At 37.1% G+C, this 22,837-nt stretch overlaps 1 protein-coding gene and 1 pseudogene across 1 annotated transcript; one reads left to right on the forward strand and one right to left on the reverse strand.

Annotated features, from left to right (window-relative positions):
* Window positions 1–56: 56 nt before the first annotated feature.
* On the reverse strand, window positions 57–4,534 carry LOC147504635 (PKS-NRPS hybrid synthetase cheA-like). The gene is made up of 5 exons (XM_086605292.1): window positions 4,472–4,534; window positions 2,839–2,982; window positions 1,226–2,752; window positions 188–700; window positions 57–65 (listed from the first exon to the last, which is right to left on the reverse strand). Exons 1-5 carry the CDS (start codon window positions 4,532–4,534, stop codon window positions 57–59), a joined length of 2,256 nt encoding a protein of 751 aa, XP_086461418.1.
* Window positions 4,535–5,727: 1,193 nt separating this feature from the next.
* On the forward strand, window positions 5,728–22,209 carry LOC147504636 (uncharacterized; annotated as a pseudogene).
* The last annotated feature ends 628 nt before the right edge of the window (window positions 22,210–22,837 follow it).

Here is a 22,837-nt window from a genome sequence, read left to right on the forward strand (position 1 = left end):
TTTCTCTTTTTTGAAGTCCCCTATGTTGTGCTTGTGCGCTTCTTTTTAGTTTGCTCCTATACAACCTGCTCAACATCTTACTAAAATTAATTCAACCAAGCTCAACATAATTTAACAAACTCAAATCAAGAACCAAAAATGCTTCCACCCAAGTCCAGCCTATAATTTATTTATTTTTTGGATTTACCTTCCTATCCCAATCGGCAAGTTTTTCTTGAACCTTTGCTATCCACAAGTCAGTGATGCCCGAGTAGGCTCGATTGTGGTAACCTGATATAACTGGTGGCAAGGGAGCATCATCACTAAGTCTAAGCGGCACATAATGTATGCCGTTATTTATATGAGCAACTGAGATAATGAAATTATGCTCCAAGTCTGGTGGAGTTCTCAAAGGAAGGTAAGTTAACGACTGGTTTGGTGCTAGGGTGACAAACACACAATTATAAGCACAAGTAGTTAACCAACCCATGTCAGGAAGTTCAAACCACTCAGTCGGGTTCATCATCATCGACTTTGTACATTGTAAATTTCGAATTAAGTGTTCGAAAATGGTGAATCCAGACCATTCAATGTACTCTTCTGCATATTCCATCAACTCGACCAACAACCTCTTCCTCACGGTAAACCATCCAGTCTCGTCACCATAGTTCAATAATCTAGCTATGTACCTATATCCACAGTGTCCATCCCCAAGGACATCCTCACATGAAACAATAAAGTTGTCAAGCAATGGATTCAAATCTTCTAGCAAAGATGTTTGAGCTGGCTTCTTAGGTGGTTTGCCTCTTTTTTTAGGTACTTTTTCAATTGCTTGCGTTTCTCCTTGGTTCTTACGTGGTTTGCCTCTCTTCTTCGGAACTTGTTAACTTGTTTTTTTCTCCTCTTGCGTCTGTGCATACTTAAAAGCAGATGGTTCTCTTCTTGTGTCATTCTGATCTTGAGTTGATACTTTCATATGTTTCTTTGAAATTGATGGTCTACCTTTGACATTGAGTTTTTCTTGAGGCTCTTGCATGTGTGTAGTCTTTGGATCAGCAAGCTATAAACATTTCTTCATCAACATTAGTTTTTGGTGTTCTAGTAAGCAGTTGAACTTCTTCTTAATTCCTTCCACCTCAGGTGAAATGTCCAGCGACCCTCTTGGAAGTTCCGTTGGCTTAAAATCAAGTTGCCGCCAACGACGATCTATGGACCTCAAGGGTATGTAACCATCACTAAGTTTTACCATATGTACAAATTCATGAGCACATGGAAGACCACAAGTACGCCTCAAAACACACCCACATTCTTTTTCATAAATGCCCACTTTGTTTGATCGTACAAGTTCTTTCGACAACATATCAATCGCCTCCCTAGAGATAAATCCTCTAATCTCACTGTATGCCTTGTCTCGACTATAATGACGCATAGTGTTGTGACTAATATTAAATGAAGCTTGTATACCATTGAGCTGATTTTCAAGGAGGTTATCAATCACATCCCAATTTTGGTACAAATTGCCGCGCGAACTCCTCAAATTTCTCTTCAAAGATGAATGTTGGGATTCTACTCTATTGCTGGTGTGAGTGCCGAAGTGCATCACTAAATCAACCCAAACCACCACAAACTGTTCCTTGTACTTGTTCAACAACTCTTCGACGTACTGTACCACACGTGTCATATGTGCATATTCATTTCTAAACACAACCAAATTTTCATTATAGACATCTTCAGTAGGTGAACTTAATAAATCACAAACCATTTTAGGTAGAACTTCAAACTCATTGTTTTCTTCAAAAGATTTTTTACAGTTAGTAATCACATTGGTCTGAATGTGCCAACGACAAAGGAGGTGTTTAGCCATGGGAAATACACGCGCCACAACATTCATCAATGCCAAGTCTCTGTCAGTCATAATAACTTTCACACTAGATGCCTTGCCTTCTAAAACACTGTATAACATTTCCAAAGCCCAAACAAAGTTATCTTCCTTCTCTGAATCTAAATATGCAAAAGCAATAGCAAATGTCTTCATTGTAGATGTAAACCCAACAATTTCTAGCAATGGCAGATTGTGAAGATTAGTCTTGTAGGTACAATCAATAATCAATACTTTCAGAAAACACTTGGCCAACTTAATTGATCTCGAATAAGCAAAAAAAAGATCCTTGCATTCTCCTGTAATCAGGTTCTCTCTATGAGACTCATAGTAATCGCGATCGTCCAACATCTTCAATAATTGTTGCATCTGTGATCTCCCTTGCAATTTTGTAAGACGATGTTTCGCTCGAAAATTGTAGGGGTGGTACTTAGGGTTGACAAATTCTCTAGACCGTCGTTTCCTTTTCAAAGCATTCAAAATTTCTCTTGGTTTAACGCCAACCTCAGACATCTCGATCACAATCATTTCTTTATCTCGTGTTAGCCTTCCCACAAAAGAATGGCCTGTAAGATTTTCTGCAAGACGGTGATTATGAGTTCCGCAAACTATTACCACTTCCCATCCCCCTTGATTACGCTGATAACCCTTCAACTTAAATGAACACTTGCACTTTTTCGTTCCTGTCTGTCGAGGGAGTTTTATGGATAACTTGTATTGATCTATCTTCTTTGGTTTTTGAGGTTTAAAAACACCACCTCTCTCACAAGTTAAAAGCACCCTAGGTCTTCGGCCACTTTCAACGCTATCTGACTTTGCAATGATAACCACAAAACCAATTTCTCTCCCTACCTCTCTGCACCAATCAACAAGGTCTTTTTTATTTTCAAATACCTGTAATCATTTTGTTATAGATTGTATTACATCACCATTTGGAAAAACGATATACTAAATTTATAAAAGTGTCTTCAAGTTCTTACTGTTGCAGTTGTAAATACGTCAGTTGCATCCGAACAAACAAAATTAAAGTTTTCTGTCGGGCTTTCTTGCTCTTCATTTTCTGACTCATAATTCAGTTGAAGCAAAGACAACGCATTTGGAGATGCACTACTAATAGGATGAGGCTATTCAAAGTAAAATTTTATCAAAAAAAAAAATGGTTTAGGTTTCTTATACTCAGTATGCACCCAAAAAAAATAGCACTTTATTTAATATTGCAAACAAACTCACATTTTTGTTTGGTGTTTGTATCTGTTCATTGTAGTAATCCAAAGTATAATAGTCTTCTGCGTTCTCCCATTCATCAAAATTTGATTTTTTATTTTTTTCTTCATCCTCATTACTTTGGTATGATGGATTCAAATCAAAAGTGGGTGTTTGCATGTTTATTGATGAGATAAAATAATAAGAGGTTATTGGAGAAGAAGAAGGGGAAAAAAACCGCGGTCTTTTTTTTTTTTTTTTTTTTTTTTTTTTTTTGAATCACGTACAGTAAATTACTTGTTTTAGTCAATAAATATCTTGGGTACGTCTAATAAAAAAGAAAGGTAATTTAGGAAGCTAAATGTGGTTTAAATTTTTATTTTTATTTTTTTTTAAAGTTGGGGTACGGGAGTGTTTTGTTGGGTATGTCCAAGATCACCCTTGGATTTCCCTTGTTTAATCCCTTCACATTGCCATTTTCCAAGTTCATATATATTGCCATTCTCCAAGTTCATATATAGTGCGTTTGGCAACTGAGACTGGAAACTAATTAGGAATAGAATGAATGGAATCCACTAGAATAGAATTTGATTCCAACTTACAAAATGTGTGTTTGGCAAACTTTTAGAAATCATCGAAATTCAGTTCCTATTTAGAATTTTGTGTTTGGTTGTCATATGGAATCCTCTAACGGACTCCAACTTTTGGTTTATTTCAATTCAATTTATCCCCATTTTTTTTCAAATAATAAGTATGAAACAACTCACTTGCTACATTGAAGCAAAATAAATGTAGATGGAAATAGTAGTTAAGTTGTAACAAAGAAGTATCCATGCACTTGCAATAATAATACAATCACTGCAAATTAGACTATGCTTCACAGGGAACAACAAGAACTAACAAACATATCAAGTACGATCCAACTGAAAAACTTAATAGCATACAGCTTATGCTTATGGCTAGCTAGTAAATATTTACTAGTTCACACAAATAACAAACTCGCATGTGTTAAAATCTTAAAATCGGCTCTGAACTTTAGTCCCAAACTTCAGTAAACAATTAAGTCTATAAGAGGGACCATGAAAGAACTAACCTAGTGGACATTTACATAAAGTCAATATCTAAAGCAGAAATGACAAACATATGTCCTACTTTATTCAACAAGAAGAAAAAGGTCTAATAATAGTCGTCGTGCCTAATTTTTTGTATAATCTAAGATCGGCGTCGATGTTCTTTGATTCTTAAGAACATCCTTTTCTTCTCAGAGTCTCCCATGAACCACTCTAGTGCATCCAATTTAGTATCATCATCCATATCAACTATGGCATCAATTGCACTAGAACATTGATCCCATAGTGGGTCTTCCATTCGGCTCCTCGCTTTTTCAATCTTGTTCCTTGATTCCATTACCACTGCAAATCTGTCAACCGCTCCTTTCAATCCAATCATTTCAGTTGTTAAACCTCCAACCATTGAGCGATTATGCTTCTACAATGAAGAGCTCTAGATTAAATATCCAAAATAAACTGGACCATAGAGAAGAAGACATTATATTTGTTTTTACAGATCTACTTGAAAGTATCTCATGGCCCAAAGTTGTGTTCGACTACCCATATTTGGAGAATAATTTGCACGAGCAGGCCTCACTACTTCTTTCCCAAGTTTTAAAATAGCTTGCAAGATATTATGAAAATGTCAATGATACGTTTCCGATGATCTTATAATAACATCAAAAGTGCCCTACCTTATTTTGGTGTCATGGCCAAGAACAAAAAGGAACATTGCCACTTGTTCTTTAATTCCAACCCACCTACTAGGACTCGACCCCTTCAAAACTAGTCGTTCACACAATCTATGAAAAGCAATTGTATTCATTCGCAGCATGTTATGACACTGACGATCACTATTTGTGTATAACCTCTCAAGATATCAATTTCTCTCCTCATCGCAATTTATAGATGGTGCTCTATCTACATCTAAATATGTGAGTGCCCTCTCACAAATAAAGTACACAGCAATTATGCACACATAAGCTGCAACCTCGAACTCATCATCCATATTCCTACATTATCAATTAGTTTAAACGAAAACAAAAACAAAAAAAAATGAATCCTAAACAAAGTAGAAAACAACATTATTAACAATGGACATGTAACAATGTCTAAAACAACACCAGTACGTAGAAACTATGTGTTTGGAAGTTGTATTGTCGAAAAAACCACACAAACAACAGTAAAGGCATACAAGTGTTAGCAGAATTGGTAGATGGATATGTGCGGGCTAGTTTATTAAGACAGCATATATTCTATCTTATTTAGTCTAGCTATATATAGAAGAGTATATTGTATATAGACATAATCGATAGGCATTTATTCTTACCTTGCATAGTCTGATGTAATGGCTGATTCTCAACCTTGTAATTAGCTCGACAGTTTCTATATAGAGAGTAACTCTCACAAGGAGAGGTATTCAGAACAAAACCCAAATTGACATGGTATCGGAGCCACAAATTATTTTCGTGGTTTTCTCTCGGCTTGGCTGAATTCTTGGTTTCTTAGAGTATTCTGGTTATGACCAATTCTTGGTTTCTTGGAGTATTTCTGATTATGACTAATTATTCGTGGTTATTATGTCTGGAGAAAGGGAAAATTCTATTGTTCGCTTTAATGGCAAGAACTACTGTTAAGATGATGTGGGATTACCTTCGGCGAATTTATTATCAAGATAATTCTACCCGAAAGTTTCAATTGGAGTTAGACATTGGAAACTATCACTGATAAGAGCCTAAAACTGTAGTTTTAACCCCTTAATAATAATACTTTTAGACCAATTATGTGAGTAATAAATAAGAGTTAATACTGATTGCGTGCTTTTATGTATTTCAGGTATTGAAGTCAATTATGTGCACAAATGTGTCACTTTGGTGAGATAAAGGAGCAAGGGTTGGTTGATAAGAAGTTCTGTGATTTAAGGCCAAGATTCAAGAAGAAAAAACCTTTTTAAAGCCCGGTCAAAACTGAAAAGTCAAAGTCACGCGGGCAGAAACAGCACACAAAAGTCAGCAGAACTTCTGAAGACCGTATCTTTGGGCTCAGACCTCAGAATTGGGCCTACCTTATGTCAAAACGACCGGCTTGGAAAGAGCTTTCCAATGGTTCAAGATTTGACCTAATAAGAGGAGCAGAAGTAGATGAAAAGTCTGCTGAAGTCAAATCTGGCTGAAAAAGACTCTGTGGACTGAAGAAATTGGGCTTTGGGCTCGATTTTCGGGCCCAAAACATGGCTCCTCAGCCCATGCACGAAATTGTGGATCTGGTCTCCTCCATTTCAACACACAAGACTTAACTCTTAAGCAATCAATTAGTTTAGGTAGAAAGTAGCCATTAGAGAATAGTTTAGATCTAGTTTTCTCTTCATTAATTAGTTTCAGATCTTGTTTTAGATCTAGTTTTACCTTTCAATTAATTAGTGTTAGAACAAGTAGATTATTATTTTAGAATCAAATATTAGTTCATAATAAAGTATTCAATTTCATTCCAATTAGTTTATTGATTAAATTCTTGTTTAAGTTTTAGTTGTTTCAAATTCGTAAATTAGGTTGTCTTCAATTGATAATTAGTTAAATCATAATTATAGTTCCAATTAGTTTTAAATCTTATTTTAGTTCATTTGGAATCATTAGATTATTATTGATTAGTTCAAATTAGTAAAGTTAGAATCTTTATATCATGTCTTGTTTTAATTCAATTGGAAATGATAGTTTAATGACTCTAGGCTACACCTCCATTATAGGGGGTTGAAGAAGCCTTGATGAAGCTTGATCTTTGTTAACTTAGAAATCGTCATGATAATCTATTCAATTCTAGAGAGTAATTAGTTCACCATGAGAATGGGTTTGATTGCTTCACATACTAGTTATTATTTGGTAGAGATTTCCATGAATAATTAGGGATTAGAAGTACCAATTTGTTATGCGAAAGTATTTCGATTTGGATTGCGACATTTCTTTGTTAGTTGATTAAGTTGAGTTAAGGTGGAATCAATCCCTCCCAATTCCTTATCATAGTATCAATTTAGTATTCTGTAGTCGTATAAAATTATATCTTGTTAGTTAAATTTCCATCGTAGTATAAATTTCGTAAAACTCTCATTAACTTTGGATAGATTGATAATCTTAGGAAATACTAATTCTAAAGAACTAGGAGTGGAACGAATCTTTTACTCCAACTCTATTTCGATAGAATCGAGAGTAGAAAAACATTGATAAATTAGACAAGAAAATAGTTTTAGTTTTACTTACGTTTGAGCTTAATCATTTATTCGTAGGTAAAACTATTCATTTTACCTTTTATCAAATGGTGCCGCTGCCATCTTAGTTCCCTTTAGTATTGTTTTATTTAGTATTGTTAGTCTTCCAAAGTCCCATAACCCACCCACCCTTGTTTGATTCTAATGGTGGTTGTTTGTTTCAGAATTGAATTCTTCCTCACAGGAATACACGAAGCGTGACCCGCGCCATACTAAGGCAAAACTCGAGCGCCCCCCACGCCTAAGCGCCTAGAACTTGAGTTTTACCTGAGCGCAACCCACGCCTTGCCAAGGCAAAACTCGAGCGCCCCCCGTGCTGAAGCGCCTAGAACTTGAGTTTTACCTGAGCGGGACCCGCACCTTGCCAAGGCAAAGTTCAAGCGCCCCCCGCGCTGACGCACTGGAGCTCGAGTTATACCTGAGTGCGACCCGCCCCTCACCTAGGCTAATTCTGAGCGCACCCAGCGCCCTCTACTTTGAAACGCCTAATTTCCACAAGTTAGTTCAAACTTCCATTACATCAAGTTATTCAGTGTTTCTAACTCGTTTTACACATTGAGCACGTATATAGAAGACGCTATTCATAAGCGAAGCAAGGAGGCATTCAGGTACTTCTTTCTTCCATACCTCGCATCTCTTGTTAGAGGTTCATATTAGCATATCAGGATTGTTTGGAGTGTTGTCGTGTTTAGTTAAGATTGGTCTTAGCCTTGCATGAGATTAAGGTCGGGCGAAGAAAAAACCTAACGAATCAACCCAAGAACGTCAACAAACACGCATTTCTAGTATACCACTCACTACACCTCTAGCTAATATACCACACACCACACCTGAAATAATGGCTGAAGAAAGAGAGTCTCCTCTCTCTGACTTTTATAAAGCCTTGAACGATAGCCCAAAATCTTGCATCGTTCTATCAAACCCAGTGAGGGATTTTCGAATCCCCCCAAATATATTTAATTTGTTACCCGTTTTTCATGGGTTAGAACATGAAAAACCTTATCAGCACATGCGTAGGATTGACCAAGTCCTTACTACATTCCACCATCCTACGGTTGGTGCTGAACAAATTAAACTAAGGGTGTTTCCTTTAGCTGATAAGGCAGCGTCTTGGTTAATTGCCCAAGCGCCTAATTCTGTAAACTTGTAGGCCAAACTTGTTCACCTATTTATGGAACATTTTTACCTACCACTAAAGAGCGATGAAATGCTTTCCAAGATTCATTTCTTTTGACAGAATCCTCATGAATCATTTTCAGAGGCTTTGAATCATTTCACTGATCTTCTTATAGAGTGTCCACACCACAACCTCGCGAAAGACACGTTAGTTCGTGCCTTTTTCAAGGGGTTGTTACACCACCACAAAGAGGTGCTTGACATAATGAATGGGGGTAGTTTCCTCAGTAAGGGAGCCTCAGAGGCTTATAAATTTTTAAAAGATCAAACAAAGCGGAATAATAACTGGGGGGGGGGGGGGGTAGTGACGATATATCCCGTTTCCGCTAGTTCTTCTACAACAGTGAAGGCCACCGGTATGTTTGAGATGAAACCCGATCTTGAACTTAAAAATTTAATCGAATCTCTCACTAAAAAGGTAGAGGCTATTTTTGTTCAACAAAAGCCTATTCCCGTCATGAATGTCAACACCAATCCATGTAATTTCTGTTTGAGTCCTGAGCATCCTGACTCCTATTGTCATTTCTCTTATGAACAACAAACATCACAACAAGATAATGTTTGCTCGATTAATAGTTATCCTATTCCTAACGCCCCTTGGAGATAACATCCCAACTTCAGTTGGAGAAATAATCAACAAGTAACACCTCCAGGGTTTAATAATCAAAATGTTAGGCAAACAAACAATTATAACCAAGCCCCACCACGACAAGGTCAAGGACAAGGTCAAGGTAATTATAATAATTATAACAATAATAATTATAATGCTAATAGAGGTATCGTTTCGGCAAATAATAACTATCAAAATCCACCCATTAATAATCAACGTGACATAGTTCCTGTCACACAACCTATTGCTAACACTCCTCCACAACCGGATTATTTTGATACCTTTATGCAAACCCAACAATAAATTTTACAAGCCATCCAACTTTCCTTACAGCAGTTAGCACAAGAGAAAGTACAACCCAAAGGTGTGTTTCCAGGTCAAGCGATACCTAATCCGAAAACAACAAACATAACCTTTGAGCTAAACAATAATACTAGTACTAAAAATGCAAAAGTAGGTGAGCTAAATACCATCACCACTCTCCGTTCTGGCAGAGTGGTTGATAATGCCGTAACTATACCTATAGTTACCCCACTAGTAGTCCCTACATCGGATATCGAACTAGATACCGAAATGATAACTGAAGATCCTACCCCTATAGAGGTACCAGTTAAACCACAACCAAAGAAATAGAAAGCCAAGGTTAAATATCCTGTTGATCCATATGCTAAATATAGAGAGAAACCACCATTTCCTCAGAGATTAGCTATGTTAAACAAGGATACAAACTTTGACGAGATTAGAGAAGTTTTTAAAAATCTAACGATAAACTTACATTTTCTTGAAGTAATTAAAAAGTTACCTCACCATGATAAGTTTCTCAAAGAGTTATGCACTACTAGGCGTAAGACAAAGATTCCTAAAGACGCCTTTTTAACTGAACAATTTCCAACTTTAAGGGAACACAATGGAATCGTTAAGTACAAGGACCCTGTCGTCCTACTGTACAATGCACCTTAGGGGATACTCACACGACCAGTGCTTTATTAGATCTGGGGGCGAGTGTTAACTTACTCCCTTATTATTTATATAAACAAATAGGTCTACAGGAGATGCAACCTACAACAATGATATTGCAATTAGCTGATAGGTCTATCAAGTATCCTAAGGGTGTAGTTGAAAATGTGCTGGTTAAGGTTCAGGATTTCTACTATCCTGTGGATTTTGTTATCCTTGAAACAGAAGTTGCTAACGACTCTATTCCGATCTTTTTAGGGCTCCATTTCTTGGCAATTGCCAACACGCTTATAAACTGCCACGATGGTTTGATGTCCTTGTCCTTTGGCCATCTTTCTGTTGAGGTCAATGTTTTTAAAATGAGGAAACAGTTTCCTGACACGAATATCGATGGAGAGGTTAGCATGATCGAGAGCTTAGCTCATATTTCAAAACCATGTTTTCGGATGATCAGATGCACAAATTCCTTTCCTTTGGAAGTTCTAACTTCGACGAGAACTCCCTAGAAGTTGAGGAAGATTTCCTTCGTCTATTTTGCAACTCTTCCTTGCCACCTTGCGAGTCCCACCCTGCCAACATTCCTTCATCCCTTGACACTATGACGGAAGATGAATTTTTCACCCTCTATCCTAGTGATTTTTTTGACCTACCTATCGAGGAATGTATTGCATATCTCAAGGCTTCTAATGATCTAGACCTGAGAGCTCTAGCTAACAGTCATTCATCTTCCATCACCAATTTTCCCCACCTTCCACCTTTTCAAAGGAACCTAGAGTTTGCGCTTGACCTTCTTGCTTCTTTTGTGCTTAAGGATTTTCTAAATCCTCTTAATACAGAAATAATTCCCAAGGGAAAGGCACTTAACACCTTCATTTTTAGAATTGAGACAGTTCCCACCTACACCATGAATGAGTTTTGTGCTAAACCCACATTCTCATTTTTTCCATTCCTTACTTCTAAAACTTATCCATATCCAACATATCTTCCACAAACATCCATTTTCTCACGATCATTCACTTGGACACCCTCTCGTTCAAAGATGAAAAAGAAGGTGCATGCTCGGTTACGTTCTAGATCTATCTGACTTCGCTTTCATTTCAATAAGTTGCGTCATAGAAGATCTTGGTGCTTGATTCTGTTCGGGGGTGCATTCCATGTTATTTATTTATGGAAAGACCCATAACTCTTTAGGTTGTTGATTTATGGAAAACTCTGGGGGTTGATATATATATATATATATATATATATATATATATATATATATATATATATATATATATATATATATATATATATATATATAATTTGTTAAAGTCTCGAGTATCTAACTATAAACAGCTCATTTTGTCGTTTGGTGTACTTCCTTTCACTTTCATATATTGGTAAGTGTACCATTCATGTAACCGGCCCCTCCCTATGGAGTGTGTGGCTGTAAGTACCGGATCCTAAGTCCATGGTTAACATAATTCACGTTTTCCACTCTTGCATATTTTCTCAGTTTTTTAGTCATGTTTCTATATGGTGTGAATTATGTCTATTGCTTTTCATTTTTCTTATATTAAATCTTATTTATAAAATGTAAAAAATATCAAAACCATAAACATAGTAATCTAGGAAGTCTCGGGAATCTGACTTTAAAAGACCCACGTTTTAAAACAAATTTTCAAACTTCGTTGTCTAAAATTTGTTTGGGGGTGGGGTGTTCATTTTTCCGTTCTTGATTGCTCAACTTTCCATTTGTGTTGCTTAGGCCGTTTAATCGTATTTCAATTCGGGTTGACATTATCTATGAATTTAGATTTCATTCGTTCGCATAACTTACGTCATGCACGCACTTCGAGGCATTTTCCATCTTCTTATATGTCAACCATAGTTATAATAGAGTGTTTTATGGATAATTGGATTGGAAATTCTCTCCTGACCATTTCCATAGATCATTCGCAAAAATCGGACCGGTAACGAAGCGACAATTTTATTTTGAAGTTGCGAGAAAAATGGACAAATTTCAAAAAATCAAATTGGGCTTGGGCCTAATATCTCTCATGCACGTGCCACGCACGTGCGTCCCTTTCCTTCATACCAAAACAGATCACGCGTTTTCACCTTCACCACCGCCATTAACAAAGCTTCAAACCCTAAAAAAAAAAAAAAAAAACCTAACTACATCCACGCCCAAAGTTCAATCCCAACCCAAATCTTCTCCAAACTATTCCCACCACCATCTTCATCAATTTCAACCACCAAAAACATAAAAATATCCAAAAAATCAAACTGCAACCGCCACCACCATGCCTCCTCCCATTAGTTTTAGTGAGTTGATTTCAAACTCCATCCCCACATTGCTTTTAAACCTTCCAATCATTCCAAAAACTCAATGGCGCAAAGACGGAGAATTTTGCCGGAGCAAGCGTTTACGGCCGACCGCTTCACGCCGTTTTAAGGTGACGAGATGATTAGGAGGGATTGGAGTAGGTTGTGGTACTCGACAGATGATTTCTATCACTCCGATTTGGTAGAACAATTCTATAAGAAGAGAGAGTTGGATGAGAATAGAATTTTTGTTAAGGTGGCCGAGACAAGGAGAGAAGTATCTAGGAAGTTGCTGGCTGAGATTTTAGGCATTCCGCCTAAACGCCATCTCGACGCTACATTATAGGAATCCCAATTTGGTGGGATCGAGCCTTTGATGAATGCGACAGTTATGGAAGGAAACTACAATGCGAGCTCGCATTGTGTTTTGCCGATCGTCGCTTCTTGAACCAACCACCGGGTAGAGCGTAGCTTCGATGGATTGGTAGGAATGTCACAGGAAAAGAGAAGGTAAGTGACATCAGTCTGAATTGCCTTCACGTTCTTTGGATACTCCAGGAGCAGAAGTATGAATTTTGTATTCTCGAGTTTTTGATTAATATGATTAGGGGAGTTGGGAAGAGTATTGCACCTCTCCCCGTATTGATAACAAAGATCATGATGTATTTGAGAGCAACTCCAAAAACTGAGCGTACTATGATTAAGATGCGTACGAATGCCGTAACATATATGAACTGTGTTCAGAAGGTTTGGAGGTTGCCTGAAGAAAGGGTAGTGGAAGAGACTGACTCGGAGGATGAGGAGGACACGACATATTTTGATGTCGATGCCTTGGAGAGGTGTAGGTTTGATGCAGAACGCATGTCGGTGCTTCATCGTGGCATGCGTTCCCTCAATACTATTTGCGAAGATCTCCGGACTCGGCAAGCTACCATCCATCGTAACTTTGAGACTCGTGCCCAGCGCGAAGATGAGCGTTGGGAAGAGACGAAGGCTGAGATGGAAGCTCAGCGAAAGTTCCGAGCAGATATGCTTGACCACTACCCACCCCATGGGGGTTCCTCTTCTGAGGAGGCCGCGTGAGGAGGCACGGCGTCGTCGCCGGAAGGGCCGGATGGCTCTGGCCCATTGGGAGCTCAGGAGTCATCTCCTTCCCATGTGCCATCCACTACCAGCAGCGCGTTCTTTAGGGATATTATGAGTTGATGTTGTTTTGTATTTGTTTTTATTTAGTTCGGATGTTAATTTTGAATTTCGTAGTTAAATTTGAATTTGGTAGTTAAATGTTGTTTGAATTTCATTTTTAATATAATGTGGTTCTTTTCAAATTGTGCGTTGTTTTTATTGTTAATCCCACCTTCCCGAATTGTTTGGGGGTGGTATTACTTATTCTAACATGATTTTTATATGATCCTCATTTTAAAAATTGTTTTGGAGTGATGGTTGAGAATATTGCCGATATTGGCATGCCTATGATTAGATGTGGTGGTAAGATGAAATCTATAAGAGTTTAGAAGTTACTATTCTAAATTAAGTCTAAGAGATATTAGGTTTGTATTAGAATCAATAATATGGGTCGTTTCCGTTTTCGGTTTTGGAAATTTTTGTTTCCGGCAATTGCCTTAAAACTTTTTGGAAACTTCTCGATTCGTTTTGGAAACTCAAACCTATATAAACTTCATTCATTCTCCACACAAAACTCACATCTCTCACATTCATCTCTCACCTTTCACTCCCAAGTTTCCTTCTTTTTCCTTCTCACTTTAGCATTTCAGCAGTTTCGCAGCTCACGGAGCGCGCCTGCACCTCAGTGGGCGCCACTTGCGCCTAGAAAATTGTAAGTCCAGTTTCCCCTGAGCGCGACTCGTGCCCTACCAAGACCATACCTGAGCGCGACCCGCGCCCAAAACACTATAAGTTCAATTGCTCCAGAGCGCGACCCACGCCCATACAAGCCTTAGTGGGTTATTCAAGGACCGTTGCAGCTGTGCTAGAAAGTAGTTTTGTGATGACATCCCCTCGTATCATACTGGAATAGTCTTTTGAAGACTTGTTCCAAAGTGACGCTTATGGTGCTTGGTTTCGCGAGGTGATCATACACGTAGGCTGGGAACCGCTAATGGTAAGAGCTGATGAACTTTATTCTCCCGCACTTACATCTTATTTTTATGATAATTATCAGTTCTTTGATAGACCGGATGGAGAACAAGTGTTCTCCTTCACCATTGGGGATGAACCGATGGAAATTTCGAGGTTATTGCTAGCCTTTGTTCTTGGACTTGCTATGCCCGCTGAAATATAAGACTCATGGTCCTATTTGGTAGATAATATGTACATGTATAACTATGAGGATTTGCATGAGCATTACGGGGCAGGAATCTTTAGGATAGAGGACCAAGGGGATTATAAAATCGCCTTTGGTAGCCTGTCTATGAATGTGGGCACTGTTATGTTTTGGATTATGTTAAACATTAAAGGGGAATGACATTATTCTTCTGTGAATGACGAAACTTGTGATATTTTCCTTGCTTTAGCTGGGGGACGTACACTCTATGATATTCCCCAGACCCTAATGTCTAGTTTAGCCCGAGCCCATAGCAAGAGGCATAAGTACCTTCTTATGCCTGTTTTAATTTGTCGTATTATGCTATGTTTCTTCCCTGTTTTTTGTGCCTGCTTCATGGATTGGGTTGGGGTCGACATTGTGAGACCCACCAATTGTATTATTCTATCTTTCCTTGCAATGACTTGGCCAGGGTGGAGGATACAACCTCATCAGGTTGCTCCTTACACCCTATCCGACCAAGTGGCGCTTGATAGGTTAGTTATAGTAGATGATAAATGGCGTGAAGCCTGGCAAATCACCATGGTGTGGCAGGATGCGAAGGAGCCTCATTTCTTTATTAAAGATGAGGAGGATGAGGATTAAGCGGGAGATAAGGTAAGTTTTTAGTTTCAGTTAGTGTCTACTTATGTCCAAAGCAATTTAATTCTTATTAACCCCATAACGGGTGGAACTCTTATAGAGTTGCGTCACTTTTTATTTTCTATATTAGTATGTTTAACCTTGTTTTGCAGATGTTCTAGAATTTCACACGTTTCCATGGTATTTCTCTACCCTTTTTATTTAAATACTTTAAGGACAAAACATGCTTCTTGTTTGGGGCATAGAAACACGTGTAATTAAGGCATCTGTTAGGATATAGATATGTATAATATGCACTTGTTTTCTAGTAAAAATTCAAAAATTTCAAAAATATAAATAAAAAATTATGTTATACACTTAGGAATATTGGTATTGTTTTATTTCTCTATGCTCTGAATAATCTAGAAGTCTCACGTAGCTTTTGCATTAGAATAATTTTTAGAAACTTAGGTTAATATGTAGGTAATAATCTTTACATTTATCTATAAATATATTACATGAGTATTGTCACACCCCGAATTTCGATAAATCAGATAATAATAATAATATCCGACTCTTCGATATCCGAGATGTGACAACAACCTCACAACCCAATCTATATTATAACCCTAATGAATAATAACACATGCGGAAAAACTAAACAATAAAATACTCAAAACAATCCACTCCTCATTAAGAAAACTTGTGATAAAAAATTAAGTTACAAACTTCTTCACTTAAGAATTCGGAAAAAAAATAAATTAAACATATGTCCTCAACAAATTCCACTACATCTCTGAGGAAAAATGAAACGACATCTTATTAAAAATAAATGCTAACATCAATCACGAGCAGCACACCACCTTCTCGAACATCAGCTAACCCTATCCAGGCTGATCGACTATGTTCATATAAGAACGCACCCGATTAGCAAACATGCAAATCGAGTCAGCATTATAAATAATGCTGGTATGAGTAGCCTTAGTAAAACCATTTAGACATACATAATATTTCATTCTTTACATGGCAGGTAGTTCTTCCATCGAGGCGCCTTAGCTTAAGGTAGTTAGTTCCTTCATAAAGGCACCTTAACTTCTAACTAAGAGTAAATAACTTATGTCAGCCTAGTACTTACCTTTATGCATGCTCTATCGCAGAGTGGGTCCTCTCTGCAAGAATAATTAGTTTAACTCACTCTCCTGCAAGCAATTTGTAATAATCATAGCAAAAAATGAAACTTAACTTGAAAGTCTTAAATCAATAACCACACCTGAGGGAAATATCATGGCAGTAACATTTATCAAGTGTCCCTAGTAACCCGTCGTCTCTATGTTTTACCTAGTTTTCCTGGCTACCACAATCGCTACCCAACGCCGAACATATACATCCACATGCCTCCCCTTACATAATGTATCACTCCGTGCGTAACTACCTTGAGCGGGATGCCGCACACCAGGTAACCCTCACACGAAAGCCATTATGTAAGTAATGCCACTATTCGGCATAAAAGTAACGCGCGTCTCGTTCTAAAGTTTGGCGAACGAGATAATCAAGCCACTATTCGGCTACGCCAGAAGGGCCATTCAGATTGCACACGCCCACTGCCCACATAGGGCAAATCACATGAGTTGTGGTAGCTAGGTTCTAGGATTTTCGTTACGTAATTTATTCAAACATATATATCTATGCATCTTAAAATTTCTCTATCTTCACGTGTCAAAATTTACACCAGATCGACGTCAAATCTATATTAGATACTGACAAACAAGTTTATACAAGTGTCACCCACATCCTATAATCGGATTGGTCCATAAAATCAATCTATAACATTTTTGGAAAAAGATCAACAGTCAACGGGTCAACAGTCAACCCAACAGTCGACGGTCCTAACCGGTGGTCATTCCACCCGGTCCTCACCCAAACCCATATTTAAAAAGAGTTCAAACCCTGGTCCTAAGCGACTAGCTAAACTGACCCAGTTTAACCCGGCCCATAAATTGATTTGGCCCAACTTGAAAATTTCGAAACTAAACTAGATCCCATGCGATCCAATTCAAATTTTAGGAACCAGCCCACATAAACATATTAAACTGGCCCAAAAATAAAAGACTAAAAGAATTGGCCCAAAACAAAACTGATGTGGTCCGGCCCAAGGTAACCCAACTAGTGCGGTCCGGCCAAACTAAAAAGTACCCAAACAAAACATCAGGAACAGTGGCCGATCCCTTCATCTTCTCCAGCGCTCCAACCCCAAATTCCGGCCACCCAACCTTCACACACCACCCTAAACTAAGCAACCGAAATTGGTTAGAGTGAAAAACCCCAAAGCTTTAATTCACCAAGCAACCCCCGATTTCCAGTTATAAAAATCACCTCTAAAATCTTAGATCCGACCGCCATTAATGTTCTTGGAGCTTTCAAACCCCCACAAACTCCCCACTACCACCATACATCAAACCACCAACCCACAATACCAAAATAGTAGTTTAAACACGAGAATAAAAACAAAAATTAAATCCCTCATTATCACCGTAATGGCAGTAATGGCATCCTTTACAGGGGAGGAGGTTTGGGGCTCGCGCCTCCCTTTACCACCACCTAATGGTGTTGACAGTCCTAACAAATCTACCAAGTTTTAAACATTCACAATAAGAAAACTCTTTGAACAGAAAATAGTAGAAAATGAAAGATGAACAGAACATGGTTTTGGACGTACAGTTAACTGTGTCTATATACGGGAAAAATACAAAAAATAAACTACTCACCTCCTGTGTTATCGGCAACAGAAAATATCGAAGAAAATAATGAGAGAACCAATCTCAGCTAGCTTGCGAAATCCGCGTTCTTCTCCGTTTTTTGCTTGTGTGTGTTGTTTGTGGTTTTCAGGAAAAACTAGTTTTCTCCGGAGACACCCTATATTCTGATTAACTTCCAAATTACTAAATATTCTTATATCATAACTATGGAAATATTATTATATATATATATATATATATATATATATATATATATATATATATATATATATATATATATGTTCCTTAGGTTAATATCTTATTTCCTTTTTATTTAAAGTTTTCCAAAAATTAAAGATAATCTACCCACATTCAAAATTCAAATATTATTTTCCTATATTAACATTTTTTGAAATTACTATTTGGTATTCCACATGCTAGCACGTTGACCAGAAAAATACAGTCAAATACAGAAAATATTAAATATTGTTATGCAGATAATGTAAATATAAAATAGGGGTCTTACAAGTATCTATGATTGTTTGGCAGTAAGTTTCTGAAATCTAGGCTAGAGTACTTATTCTACAAATCCTATGAGAATATAGCCTAAAACCTTATATGAGTGAAACATTTGAGAAATAACACAAGAGTGAAATAAAATCCGGATAGAGAAATCACACGTCTACTTGCTTGATCACTATACCATATCCTAATCGAGAATTTAGGCCCTCTTTGGATCGATATAGCCAAAAATTCAAACCTTATGAAATTATTTTCCGCTAGTCGCCCCTCTGAGCCTTTCTTTAGCCTTTCATAAACAGCAAATCCTTTACCCTGTTACAAAAACAAAACAAAAAAAAAAAAAAAAATCAGCCTACCCAATCTTTGAATGAGTCTGAGAATATAGATGAAGAATAAAAAAGAGAAAGACCTTTGAAATCAAGAATTTGTTAGTCGCTTCAAATAAGAAAAGAAAGTTTCCATCCAAATAAATAAATAAAAGAAAATAAAGAGTCAGAACTCCAAAAAAAAAATAGAATCAAAGGAGTCAAAAGCCAAAGAAAAAGAAAAAAAATATGGCTAAGAATGGAAACAAAGTGTAGAAGCAAAAGTAAATAACAAGGTTTTCTCTAGTTACATAATATGAAGACTCTATTATCTCAGACTTGTCCTTTTTGAATATCCATTTCCTTCCTTCTTAAACCATCTCTTAATCCCCGCAACACCTAATAAAGACCTCTAGCTCAATTAGGAATAGGTTAGTGTGATAGTAAGTGGCAGATGTGTTTGATCGACTCCGATTTCCTTGTGTGTCATTGAGATTGTAAGGTAAAGTGTGCCCATTGCACACTGGAGTAGCGAAACTTGAGCAGAAAAATAAGAGTAGTTTTTTTCTTGACATTTATGTGAGGACCTACTTAAGGACGTTATTCTGAGTTTTCATAAACGGACCTACTAGTGCATTTCATAGTATTACTCATTTTATATATGTTTGTTCGTAGATGATTGACTATTATGCATATATTAGCTTAGATTTCGACTTGATTATTCTGTATTCATTGCTAGTGAGATGTATAGATAATTGAGACATAGATAAGGAAACAATAGTTTTATTTCATAGTCGTTGTAGTATAGAAAAAGTTTGTGAGTACCTGCACTGGAAAACTCTCACGAGGCTATAACTCGTCCACTAGGGAATTCCTAGTGGTTTAAGGCCTTGTTGCATATGGTCAATGCAATCGCACTCGGCGAAACGAGAGTAGTTAGAACTCCATTTTTGGTCACTTATTCTAATTTCTCATATTTGCTTGAGGACAAGCAAAATGCTGTTTAGGGGTAGTTTGATAAGAGCCCAAAACTGTAGTTTTAACCCCTTAACAATAATACTTTTAGACCAATTATGCGAGTAATAAATAAGAGTTAATGCTGATTACGTGCTTTTATGTATTTCGGGCATTGAAGTCAATTATGTGAACAAATGTGTCACTTTGGCGAGATAAAGGAGCAAGGGTTGGTTCATAAGAAGTTCTGTGATTTAAGGCCAAGATTCAAGGAGAAAAAACCTTTTTAAAACCCGGTCAAAATTGAAAAGTCAAAATTAACGCGGGCAGAAACAGCACACAAAAGTCAGTAGAACTTCTTCAGACCGTATCTTTGGGCTCAGACCTTGGAATTGGGACTATCTTATGTCAAAACGACCGGCTCGGAAAGAGCTTTCCAATGGTCTAAGACTTGACCCAATCAGAGGAGCAGAAGTGGATGAAAAGTTTGCTAAATTCAAATCCGGCTGAGAAGAGCTCTGTGGACTGAAGAAATTGGGCTTTGGGCTCGATTTTCCGACCCGAAACATGGCTCCTCAGCCCATGCACGAAAATGTGGATTTGGTCTTCTCCATTTCAACACACAAGACTTAACTCTTAAGAAATCAATTAGTTTAGGTAGAAAGTAGCCATTAGAGAATAGTTTAGATCTAGTTTTCTCTCCATTAATTAGTTTCAGATCTAGTTTTACCTTTCAATTAATTAGTGTTAGAACAAGTAGATTATAATTTTAGAATCAAATATTAGTTCATAATAAAGTATTCAATTTCATTCCAATTATTTTATTGATTAAATTCTTGTTTAAGTTTAAGTTGTTTCAAATTCATAAATTAGGTTGTCTTCAATTGATAATTAGTTAAATCATAATTATAGTTCCAATTAGTTTTAAATCTTATTTTAGTTCATTTGGAATCATTAGATTATTATTGATTAGTTCAAATTAGTAAAGTTAGAATCTTTATATCATGTCTTGTTTTAATTCAATTGGAAATGATAATTTAATGACTCTAGACTAAACCTCCATTAGAGGGGGTTGAAGAAGCCTTGATGAAGATTGATCTTTGTTAACTTAGAAATCATCGTGATAATATATTCAATTATAGAGAGTAATTAGTTCACCATGAGAATGGGTTTGATTGCTTCACATGCTAGTTATTATTTGGTAGAAATTTTCATGAATAATTAGGGATTAGAAGTACCAATTTGTTATGCGAAAGCATTTCGATTTGGATTGGGACATTTCTTTGTTAGTTGATTAAGTTGAGTTAAGGTGGAATAAATCCCCCCTAATTCCTTATCATAGTATCAATTTAGTATTCCGTAGTCGTATGAAATCATATCTTGTTATTTAAATTTCCATCGTAGTATAAATTTCGTAAAACTCTCATTAACTTTGGATAGATTGATAATCTTATGAAATGCTAATTCTAAAGAACTAGGAGTAAAACGAATCTTTTACTCCAACTCTATTTTGATAGAATCGAGAGTAGAAAAACTTTGATAAATTAGACAAGAAAATAGTTTTAGTTTTACTTGCGTTTGAGCTTAATCGTTTATTCGTAGGTAAAACTATTCATTTTACCTTTTATCAATCGCCAAGGGAACCTCTCTATTAAGCAATTTTATTCTGGTTTTATTAATTTTTGGAGTGATTATTCTGGGTTGGTGCATTCTCAAGTTTCCAAAGAACTTTACCAGCACTACAAGCGGTTCACTATGAGAGCCAGCAGGATCAATTCTTGATGAAGGTCCGACCCGAGTTTGAAAGTGCACGAGCTGGGTTAATCAATCACACACCTGTCCCATCTTTGGAGGTTTGCTTGGGTGAACTCTTGCGTGAAGAACAACGTTTCGCTTCATAGCTTGGCCTTGCTCAAGACACTGGTGGTTTTGAGATGGTTAATATGGCCTACACTGCTCAAGGCAGAGGACAATCCAAATCTCCGCCACAGTGTTATAGTTGCAAGGAAATTGGGCACATTGCAAAACATTGCAACAAGAAATTCTACAATTATTGCAAGCAGGAGGGTCATATCATTAAGGATTGTCGTGTATGCCCTCAGAATCAATCTGCTCCTGCTTTTCATATTGTTGTTCAATCCACTTTTATGCCTACATCTTCTGCTCTACCTGCTATTACGGGTTCTGCTTCCAACATTACTCCCGAGCAGGTTCAACATATGATTATTTATGCTCTTTCGGCTCTTGGTCTCCAGGGTAAGAAACATCTCCTTACTTCTCCTAGGTTAATTGACTCTGCGGCTTCCAATCACATTATTGGCAGTCCGGCAGCTTTACATGATGTTCGTAAGTATGATGGTCTGTGATTATCTTGAAGTGGTTACCCAATAGATAAGGTCGACATTTATTAACAGTAAAAACGATGGCTAGCATCTCCTTCAAATTACGACCAGACAATGCCTTGCTAATGAAAGCCAATGGGTGCTCATCTTGACGAAGGACATCACCTATACCTTTACCCAAATCATCACATTCCACATAAAAAACTTTTGAAAAATCAGGCAATGCAAGAACTGGAGTAGAAATTGATAAACACCCAAAACTGTACTTTAAACCCCTTAATAGTATTCAACTTAAGTCTATTATGTTATTAATAATATGAGTTTATACTATTTACTTGTTTTTGTATATTTTAGGTTTTGGAGTTGAATAAGTATTGAAATGATATCAATTGTGCGTGAAAATAAGCTAAATTGGTTGTTAGGTGAAAAAACATGGATAAAGGCCAAGATTCATGAAGAAAAAACCCTCAAAAAGCCTAAGCCAAAGGAGTCAAGTGAAAGTCAACCCAGATGGAAAACTACTGAAAAGTCAACAGAACTTCAAATGGGCATATCTTTGGACTCATAGCTCTGATTGAGACCCAACTTATATCAAAACGACCGGCTTAGAAATAGCTTTATAATGGTTTGCACCTCGACGGATATAGAGTAG

This window comes from Coptis chinensis, chromosome 4 (assembly GCF_015680905.1).
Source record: "Coptis chinensis isolate HL-2020 chromosome 4, ASM1568090v1, whole genome shotgun sequence".
NCBI lineage: Eukaryota > Viridiplantae > Streptophyta > Magnoliopsida > Ranunculales > Ranunculaceae > Coptis > Coptis chinensis.

Bases quoted from the DNA above. Each gene is read 5' to 3' on its own strand.
- LOC147504635 (XM_086605292.1), bottom strand. From the start codon at position 4,534: ATGGTTGGAGGTTTAACAACTGAAATGATTGGATTGAAAGGAGCGGTT. The intron at 2,753-2,838 runs GTAAGAACTTGA...AAATGATTACAG, and splicing joins ACGTATTTACAACTGCAACA to GTATTTGAAAATAAAAAAGA. The intron at 701-1,225 runs GTAAAACTTAGT...GTTTCATGTGAG, and splicing joins CTCATGAATTTGTACATATG to GATGTCCTTGGGGATGGACA.